Below are 11,028 nucleotides of genomic sequence, written 5' to 3' on the forward strand. Positions count from 1 at the left end.
AAAACTCTACCACTTCATTCCTTTTTTGTCAGACATCTAAAAAGTTCAGTATTTTCACAGACCAGATCTATGCTCTTACAGAAAATAAAATAAAAGACAATTTTTTGGTGATAATATGCATGCACTTACTATTCTTCCATTCCACCATCTATATGCTTGAGCACAAGAGTAGAAGTAAACCAATGGCACTTTTTTAAACCTTCCCAAGTTACATATATATATTTACATGCATAATATATATGTAGTGTGTGTATATATATAAACTATATATATAGTGTGTATATATATATATATATATAGTGCATGTCTAAGGGGCATTTTTAAGAGTTTTATGAAGACCTTCAGTTGCCTTTCCAAATGCTGAAAATGTGCTTTCGGCAAAAATCACTGTATCATAGTAACTACAGAATACTTTAGATTGTAAACAACGCAGTGCATAATGCTTACTACTGTCAGGGGGTTAATTATTACCACTGCTCTGTTCAGTATGGCTACTGATAAATTTGTGGTCTACCTTTTACCAAAAAGTAATTAAACCTGATAATATAATTGTAAGAAACCATATACAAAATTACTTTTGCAGCTCAGCATTCTAGCAGGATAGGATGAGTGTACAGCAATACTTCTGTTTCAGGCAGCACATATATTTATAAATGATTTATGAAAGTTTGTAAGAATATCAGACAGAGGTCAGAAGAATGAAATATGATGACAGTGTTTACATTACCACCTAATTTCTTATGATGAAACTATAAAGCTGTCCTAAATGACCGCTAAAGACACCCCAGTTTTGCATATCATGTTAAAAAACACATATTCGGTGATCTCGGTATCATGATGGACTTTGGCTTCATCTCAGCTCTGAGGAAAGAGAATCATCTAACAGACAGATACCAAAGTTGCCTGTCAAGTTCTCAAGTTCTCACAAGCTGAACGTGTGAAATTTGATATATGCCACCATTAATGTGGTTCTGAGTTAATACTTAATTTTTATAACTCATACTGAAATGCGATAGTTGAAGTACAAAATTGCGTAAAACAGAGTGAACAAAAGATGGTCCTTAAAGTTTTGTCAATAATTCTGATACAAAAAGCTTCTAGTAGACTATAACATATCTCCTAAACAATGCTAAAACCGAAATGTAGATCTGAAAGTACGTCTTAACATCTTTTTCTGTGTGACTTGATCTTCCAGACAGGTGGTCTGCAGTGACACAGACTGCATAACAAACCTGAAGGCTCTGTTCCCAGGGTTTTAAAATGTAAGCAAAGGCCTCCCTGCTAGCGCAATATTACTGTACATCTGCTTGGCACAGCAGCTCCTCTCTTCCTAGAAGCTATAATTTGGGATATTATGCCCCCTGTTCCCTGCACCAAGTGCCGTTACCAGAAAGGCTCGCCAACATGGCTGAAGCATCTCTGTACTGGCAGGCTGAGTATCAACAGGTGCAATGCCATCAGGGCAAAATGCAGAACTTGCTAGGAGGTGGGAAGAATATACCCCAGCATTTATTCCTAAAAGCTCCTAAAACTCACCATAATGACTGGACCAAACGTACAAGAAATTCACGCCAGGAATTATCTTAGAGTTTTCTCTTGCTGTGGTGTCTAGAGGACAGGCAAGGGCAGTGGAAGATAGCAAACAAAAAGCATAGTTCAAAACACCTCCCAGGAGAACTAAAGCATGTTGTGACAGTGCATACTTCATAGAGTTTCACAATACACCACGTAGCGTTCTTTGCTCATTTAATAAAACTCATTAGACAGCAACCATGGCAGTCAAAAGATCAAGCTGAATCACATTTTCAGTCATAAAGTTCCCAAAACGATCCATTACAACTAAAACTTAATAAGGAAACTGAGGAAACAGTATTCTTTTTTAAATTCTCTAAGGCTAGCGGGGGGGGGGTAAAAAAACAAACAAGCTCATTTGCTGCATGAAATAAACCCCACCTTCCCCACCACCCCCGCGGCCGTGCGCACCCTTCCCCAGGTGAGCGTTTCCCCAGCCACGCCTCCAGCAGACAACTGGAAACAAACCTGCGCGCACCCCGCCCACACCTCAGGTGCCCCTACTTCAGGCTCTCTCCAAATTTACACCGCACAAGGGAACTTTGTTCACCAGTACGATAACTTTATTCAAAGCGGCACCGCGTGCTAAGTTTTCTCGCAGTCTCCCCTCGGACCGCGCAGCCCCACGCAGCGGAGGGAGGAGCCGGCGGCGAGGGCACCCCGCCCCGTGCAGCAGAGCGCCCAGAGGCGGGCCTGGCAGGCGGGGACCTGCTCTGCCGAGCTCCCGGCTCCCCGGGGACCCCACACGCAGCCCGGTCCCGCCGCGGTGCCGCTCACGGCCGGCGCAGGAAGCTCCGTGCGGCGGCCACTGGAAGCGGAAGGGCTTCTCCGCGGAGCGCTGCCGGGAGGAAGGGTTCCCCGAGGGTTTTACCTTTCCTGGAGCCCTCGCTTCTGCCGGCTGGGGTCTCCCCGGGCTCGGCGGCACCGGCAAAGGCCGGGAACAGCGCCATAGCCCCGCTCACCGCCCGCGCTGCCTGCCAGAGCTGCCCCGCGGAGCGAAGGGGCAAGATGGCGCCGCGGCGCCGGGCCTGCTGGGAGATGTAGTTCGCCTGCCCCGGCTCCCAAAATGGCGGGCGGCCCGCGGTGGGCGTTGAGCGAGGAAGGTGTCTGCGCTGGGGGCGTCGTATATTCTCCGGGCCTCCGCTGACGGGACTGAAGGAGGGGATTACTCTTCAGCCCGCGGGGAAAAGATGGAGATGGGGTTTCCATAGCCAAAAGCAGCCTTTTCTTCCTTGCTACCCCGTTTTCCGTCATGCACCACGCTGGGAGTGAAGCCCCAACTGAAGGTCCGTCTGGCCAGAGAGCCTGCCTCAAATGGTGGTAGTGCAGGCTTAAGGAAGAAATAAACTCCTGCAATCAGCAATTTTTAAGTCCCCTGACCAGTGGGGACACCATTCACATTTAATAGAATCATTGAATATGCCCTCCGTAAAGGAACTGGGAAAATAATGAACAGTCTTATGGTTTTGACTACTTGGGCAGGATGTTACACTTGAGTTACATATTGTATAAAATAGTAATTCCTTTTTTTTTTTTTTTCTTCCCTCAGGCTTAATTCTTGAATTGTAAGACAAACAAACAAACAAACAAAGTCTGCATGGTCTTATACACCGTTATGATAACTCACTTTAGTTTTCATACTTCAGTCATCTGAGGAGACAAGCTTGCTTTTTTTCTTTGCATACCAAAACCGTTCCACAATGCCCTTGTTGAATTTTTCTGGGTTTTCTAACTGATACTATAGTACCACTGCATGACCAGAATTTCATGTAGTAATCAAGTGTACAAACAATGTACACTTGTACATCGTAGTTTGTACACACTGTAGTGTACAAACAATGCAAGTATTGTATTACTTGAAATTATAATGACTGGTTTGGTTTTGGCTCCTTTCCCAATGCCTTGTACCAATTCTGTTTCTCTTTTTGACTCTTCTGAGCTACAATGTCTTTTAGGAGCCTATTCCTGAGTGGCAAAAGATTCTCCCTTACCATATGTATCGCTATTAGGATTAGTTTCCTACAAACACTAGACACAAGCACTTTGCATTAACTAAGTTACTTCTTTTCCTGTCATTTTATAATTTATTTGTGCAATACTTAAGCAACCTTCCTCAGTCAGCTTTCCAGCTGATTATCCTGAATACTTTGTGCCAACTGCAGACTTCGTCAACTCTACATTCACTGCCTTTTGCAGCCTTTTTGTAATGTTGAACTGTCAGATCCCACAGAATTCTCTGAGTGACTTCTTCCTTTGGAAAACTAGAAAACTCTTTCTTAATCATTGTTTCCTACCTTTAATTTATTTTTAATCTATAAAGTATTATTCATTTGCTAACAACAGAAGAGAAGAATGTGAGACAGAGGGAGAAGAGGATTCAGAACAAAATAGTAGTCATCATCACTGATAGTCTGGAAGTCATCAAACGTGTGTGGTTAAGAAGAGCAGGGCCTGACTGCCAACTTGGAAAGAACTGACTTTAAAATTTATGTTCACATAATGATGTTTAGCAATGCTTTTGTTCAAGTGTATTAACATCTGTCACGTTTTGAAGTAAAATATTAGAATGTGCAAATGCAGTGAGTAATATATAGAAACATATATCTGCCTAAAACCGATACAGAAGATAGAAGGAAAAATCTAAAATAATCACATTACCAATTTGTGACTAAACTCTGAAGAGACAATTTCAAAAAGAATTATCTTGTCACGCGCAATTTCTAGCCTTTTTCCTGAGAACAGAAAGTCTATGTAATTATGCTACTTGAACAAGCATTTGTCCTCTGTCTGCCTGGCACAATTTCTCCAGGTAGTTTTAGAACTCATGACCAATTTCAACCAAATTTAACAGGATGTTACAGATTATTACGTTTCTGCAAATTGCATGACAACAGGTGGCAATCTAGAGCAGGGTTTTCAATGGTAGGAAAACTCCAATGTGCACAGAGCTCTTAATGCGAGTCTAAACTACTGGGAAAGTTCAGTCAGAACTCTCCTGGTCATGGAAATATTTGTTATAATCTTATTTGGGTAGGTAATGAAATATGTAAAAATTCACTCTGTAAACTTCAGTACTAGGAAAACTACCACTTTTTTATAGAAAATTGATTACTTACCTGTTTTCTTAAGGACCAGACTCAAAGCCCATTCAAGATACTGATGTTCTAGATGCCAAATAAACTAAACTGATTTCATAATAAAAGCATTCAGTTTATTTGCCAAAATGTTGTTATTCATATTGTCTCTCAGATGTTCATAATGATTGTAATTTATAACTTCTCGGCAAAGCAAATACAGAAAGAGATTTATTTTTTTTTTCTGTGAGTAAATTAAATGCCCAGAGAATAAAAATCCGAAATACAAATTTATGAACGGATTCCCTAGAAATCAGCCATAATTATGGATAAAGAGAGGGATAAATTAACTAAGGGTGTTGTTATTATACATGTATTTCTATGACATCACAAATCAAAGACTCATTTAACACTACTACAAACATATTTAACACTACCACATCAATGTGGGCAACATTTCCCATTATCACAAGTGGAAATTAAACTTGTGTGAACTTTGCTTTTAGATTATCCTATTTATTTATATATGTAGTTCCTATTTACTATTGGTAACAATTGATTTTGTAGTAAAATCTTTTATCTTGACATTTCCTTGACCTACTGAGTAAGCAATGGCAATCTTGATAAAATGCAGTCTTTTTCAGCATATTTAGCCCTGCATTTAACAAGTTTTTGCAGCTTTTGTCTTAAAAACCCTGCAAAAATGCATTTCAATAGCATTATACAAATACCTTACTAAGCTGTTATAGGCAAAAAGTACAACTATAAATACATTAATGAAAATGTTGTTTTCCTCAACTAAGTTGAGCCAAGTCTTTTCTTAGGATTTGGTGGAGAAACCGACCAAAACACCTCTTGATATTGAACACCTAAAATAAAAAGTTACTTGAGCCACTCAGGATTGTTATTTCAGTTCTATCCCAGTAACAGCAGATCAGCAAACTTTTTACAACATGGACAAAAACACAACATCTGTCCTCAACAGGAGTTCCTTGTTAATAATAACTAACTAACTAGAGGAATTAGTAAGTTCCTCTTTGTATTTTCAGTCTGCTTTTTACATTGTGCCCACCTATTTAACATATTGAAGTGTGGTATAGTTAATGCTTTTATTAATAATACTTTTTAAGGATTTTTATTATAATTATTTGAAAAGCCTTAGGGTGGATAATGTACTGAGATGCCAAAGAGATGTAACAGTTTTCAGTAGATTTGGATTTTGAGTTCTTTTGTATATTTTGACAAAAATCATAACATTTAAGGGAAAGACCTCTCATCATCTCCATAATATTTTCATTATTCCAATAAGATTGTAATAGATATTTGTGAATCCGACTTCTGGGAAATGGGTGCCATGTGAAGCAGTAACTCAGGGCCTGGAAGGCCACAGCAGGCCAGTTTGGTTCTTGGCTTCACATATTCACAGTTTGCTCCGTCGCACTCTCCACACTCTAACTTTATAGTCCGTGACATCATTTCTCTTACATCTTTCATATTTTCTCTGGCTTTCTCTACACTTTCTGCTTCCTCTATAGTAAACCCTGTGGTTAGGTCTTCCTTTCACCCTGATGACTGAGGAATCCCTGTAAGGATTAGGTTACTCTCTCTAGACAACACAGAGACTGTTTTCTTTACAGAGGTGGGTTTGTTCCCATATGTAAAAACTTACAGAACAAGCCTTAGAGTACAGCACTATAAACAGTGTAATTTAAACCACACCCAGTGGGTGTCTTGAATAAAGGCATTAGAAATAAAGCCAACCATTTGGAATAAAGGCCACACTGCACTTATTTAAAGAAATAAACATCCCTAAAATACTGTAAAATTTGCTAAGACTGTAAAAGCAGAGGTCAAATCAGGGAGGACACAAAATGAATTCTGACCAGAGTGAGAGGGATAATTGGGTTTATTTACATGCACTCTCTTCACCTTCCCTGAATGACTCCTGCATTGATAGACTGGCAGCTTCCAGCTCTGTGCTCCAGCAGCCTTCCCAAACCTCATTTACACAGCACTGAGTTCTGCTAGCATCGTTTGATCATGCTCTTCTATCATTGTAAGGATGCTCATGCAGTCTACTCCAGTAAGAAAATGCCTGTTTTTAATGACACTTTTACAATTTTCCAACAGTGAGCAAAACAGGGCAAATGTAAAACAAGGGTGTTTTAATTGTATCTCCCTGCAGTGAGACCTATGGAACACAGTGAGGTTTCTAATAACACAAGTTCCTTTTCTGATGGTGTGCCAAGTTTCCAGCCTTCCTCTACATTTTCCCAATCTCTTCTCAGGTTTCTTTCACCGAGAAATCCTTTTGTCTATGCCAACACTACTTAGATGTATTGAGATCCACTGCGTATTTTTACCAAGGGCTGATTTTTTATTGAGACCCACCCAGCACGCAGGAATGCGACAGCTCCCATTTCAGCTCCGCCAGGTGCTGTGCACGGCCGCCAGGCTATGACCCCAGCACCATCCCGTGGCGGGTCTTGCCAGGAGAACAAGATGGAAGAGATCACCTCCTGCAGGAGCATCAGGTGTTTGGGACTTGAGTGATGTCCTGATAAGGTCCCCACAGCTATTTTATTTCTTCAGGAAGAGCATTCTGTCTGCCCTTCTCTCTGGGTGCTGTGTGGGCTGGGAGAGCTATGGGGGCCCCCTGGGGTGCAGGGCAGGGTCTGGCAGCCAGGGCCTGTCCCACTGCCCCAGTCAGGAGCAGGGCAGCTGGGGGCTCTGGGACAGCCCCAGCCCTGGGAACGAGACATCTCCCTGGGGACAGGATGGGCTGAGGCCAGGCTGGGATGTGGGCCCGCAGGTGGGCCTGGCTCAGCCGTGTCCATGGCCAGGCAGGGCTGGGCTGTGGGGAGATGGAACTTGGCCCTGCTGGGGCCTTGCTGGGGCAGGGGCTGCCAGCCCTGGAGTGATGTGGGGTCCTGGGACAGGGGCCGGTGGGAGAGCCCCGCTGGGGATAAGCAGGGGTAGTGTGGCCTGGTGGTGCCCTCAGGCCCCTGACACCTTCACCCCACCCCATTCCTCTTCAGAGCTGCTGTCATACTCCCCACCTTCTTGCTGCCTCTTCTGGCTGCTCACGTGAAGGGGGAGAGGAGTGGACTTCCATGAGCTTGGATGCAGCCTGGCAGCATCCAGCTCTCTCCCCACCCATTTCTTTCCCGGGTAACCCAACTCCTGCCGTGAGCATCCTGCAGCTCTCACATCTCACACTGGTTTTTAATGATGACAGCTCCAGAATACATCTTCTAGGAAGTAATTCTTCTTAAATGTTTTGATATTATTCTTCCAGTCCCCAAAACTGACACATCAAAACTCAATGTAGTTTGATGCAAAGGCATAATAATTTTACATCTTTCAAAAACACTTTTACTGTATTTTTAAAAGGAAAAGAGCTGACTCATGTTTAGCAACAGATTCCAATTACTAACTTTCTCTTCAGATTTTAATTATATAGTGTGTTATATGTGCAGTTAGTATCCTAGGTGAGAATACTTTATAATACTGTTATTAAATTTGATGTATCATATTTTAACCACAAAATACCTATTTTGCAGGTCAGTATGTATATGCTTTTTAGAGTCTTTTATACACAGATTTTAAAAATCATGCTACTGCTCATTAAAAATATACAATTCTACCTCCTTTCCTCTTACAATGAATTCAATAATACATGAATAAAATCTTAGCAGTTTACATTATTAATAAAGCAGGGATATAAAACTACATGGAAGTGGTGCAAACATTTTTCCTTCAACAGAGAAAATTAAATAGAAAATAGGCATATATAAGTTGATCTTATTCGTACACACGTTATTGCTAATATTTATACAAAAGCTGTCAGGCCATCTTTCTAATGCTTTATTTTAACAAATCTGGTGATTTATATATTTACTGTTCCAGATTTTTCTATGTTTCTATTCTACTGTTTCATATTTTTCTATCTGTAAAATCTTCAGTTATGATAAGCATTGTTATCAGATACTTGCTTGGGTAGATCAGCTTTAAAATGTATGTTTGTGATAATTGGTTCAGTGCAGCAATACATTCTGATTCTACTCTTAAAAACCCTAAATGAGGCTTTTGCACTTGATTATTCAAATTGCAAAGCTGTGCTGGCATTGAGCTCTGAACTAATGCCATGGTCAGACTGACCCTGTATGCATATATGAAACACAGTGTTACATCATACAAAACAGAAATAGCAACCAAATTATGCTGAAAAACTTTTCTTTCAAAGCCATACTCTAAAAAGGCCAATTAGGTTTTTAGGCATAAATGTCAGACTTGTCAAGTTGTAAGTGCACATATGCATATGTGAATATAAATCTATATTTCTAAATAGATTACAAAACATTAGGATCTTGATATCATTCCCTCTACATTTACTGAGAATTTTGTAGTGAACAAAACTATGCCCAGAAGAAGAAGGAGGCATTTTGCAAACATAAGCAGAAAATTCTGCTCATGAGCATTTTACACAAGCTTTCTCAGGGCAAAGACTGGAAAACTAGGTTCAGTTCTTCCTATAGAGTCAGACATGCAGTTTTATCCATTTTCTTTTTGTAGAGAAACAGAGGCAAGGAGTTTGATTCCTGAAAAAAAAATCCGTTGGGGGTGGTTGGGTATTTTTCTGCATTGTACCCTGGAGGCCCACTATCCTTCTTTCTAAGACAACAGAGTTATAGATCTTCCTGTAAGAAAAATGCATTTCACATACTTCTTTTACTCTCAAATCAAAACAAGTAAGTGTCACATGCCATGCAGACAGGAAACATCCAACTTATTGCAGCATTTTAAGGTGGCTTTGTGGCTTTCACAGATGAAGCTTCCAGTTATTGAAATGGTTTGTTTGTTTGGTTGGTTAGTTGGTTTTTTTTTTTTTTTTTTTTTGTCGTTGTTTATTTCTTTTTGGTGTCTTGGAATCTTAGCATCATATTTTTTAATTTGAGGGAGTGGTAATATCCCTGATGGACTATTCAAAATGCAGCCTACAAAACAATTAACATGCTTAAATAATTAATATTTTAAAAGTAAAGAAGCTACACTGTCTACATGAAGGGATTTCCATGTTCTCTTACCCATTCCTGCAGAAGCAGTTTGCAATTCTCTTAGATTACTCATGGGTTTCATGATTTCTCAGGTAAATCCCTTGCTAATTTGTCATTAGCCTGTCCCCCAAACAAAACTGATCTGGCCATTTACCCCTGGTCTCTAACCTTTTGTGAATATATGTGTGGAAGGCATCATCTAAATCACTGAGTTCAACCCCTGCAGAAATCCCTACCATTTAAGTCTGTTCTTGGATTCCACCTTGAAATTTGGGCTTTTTCTACCCAAAACTCCTGTTGCAAGACCATTCCAGAACCTTGACTTTCTGATGCTTAGACACATCCTGATTTCCTCCTTAGTCTCATTCATGCTCTGTTTATATCCATCTGCTTCTGGGCCAGTATTGTGCTATGACTTAAAATAACTCTTCCTTCACCAGGGTGCTAACCTGGGTGTAATTTATGCACAGACAGTAATCATATGCCTCTCAACCTTTCTTCCTTTAAGCATTTTTTAAATCTATCTTCATAAGATTGGTTGTTCAGTCCACTTTTTGCACACCATGACCAATTACTACACTTGGGCATTTCAAACCTATCACTTCCTCTGGATGAATCCCCTATTATACCAGAAAATCTTGTTATTAATCCTTAAGGACATGGCCTTGTATTTTATATTAAACTTAATTTTACTCCTATTATTCCAGCCTGCTAGGTCACCTGTTTTCTAGGAATGGCATTCTTGATACAGCTCTTTTTGAGCAAGGCCTCTCAGTTTTTGTCATCAGCAAGTTTAATTAGCACATTCTTATTTTTGTGCCACTGCCTTTATTAAATAAGATTGAGCTAAATGCTGGTATAAAGATCCCCACTTGAAATTTCTCTCTGGTTTCATAGTGCCCTTTTCAGCACAGAGCTATTGTCATCCCTCTTTTAGCAGTTCTTTACCTAAGCTACATTTCTTGTGCTATTTCCTATTTCAGCTAAGAACTTAACAAGTACTGCATTTTCAAGGGCTTTACTGAGAAGGAAATCAATTGGATCTATGAGGTTTCTGTCCATAAAATTTCTGCTGTTATTAAAGTACACTCCTGATCTACCTTTAGTAAACTTGGACTACATCTTATCCTGTCTTCCCTTTATATCCATGTTGTTCACTTTTTCAAATTTTATTTTAAGGCCTCGTGCGTTATTGTAGACTAACAAAATAACTGCAAATACATCAAATGTATCAAGGCAAGTGAAGCCTGCTATATAGCACCACCACATTGCAACAGATGGATTGAAATTTCTGCCACAAGCCATAAAATTTCAAGCACAGGTTC

General features: G+C 40.2%; 1 protein-coding gene across 3 annotated transcripts in view; it reads right to left on the reverse strand.

The window, feature by feature from the left end:
- NRDE2 (NRDE-2, necessary for RNA interference, domain containing) overlaps positions 1-3,039 on the reverse strand; it is a 30,524-nt gene extending 27,485 nt beyond the window's left edge. For 2 of the 3 annotated variants that reach the window (XR_007165733.2, XM_048070436.2), the window contains exon 1: positions 2,444-3,039. Coding sequence is in view for 2 of the 3 variants with exons in the window: in XM_048070436.2 (XP_047926393.2) it covers positions 2,444-2,522 (79 nt within the window). In the remaining variant the exon portion in view is untranslated. The remainder of the gene's footprint in view (positions 1-2,443) is intronic. The other variant, XM_048070435.2, reaches the window with a different exon arrangement.
- Between the last annotated feature and the right edge of the window lie 7,989 nt (positions 3,040-11,028).

Source organism: Anser cygnoides, chromosome 5, assembly GCF_040182565.1.
Source record: "Anser cygnoides isolate HZ-2024a breed goose chromosome 5, Taihu_goose_T2T_genome, whole genome shotgun sequence".
In the NCBI taxonomy this organism is placed as follows: domain Eukaryota; kingdom Metazoa; phylum Chordata; class Aves; order Anseriformes; family Anatidae; genus Anser; species Anser cygnoides.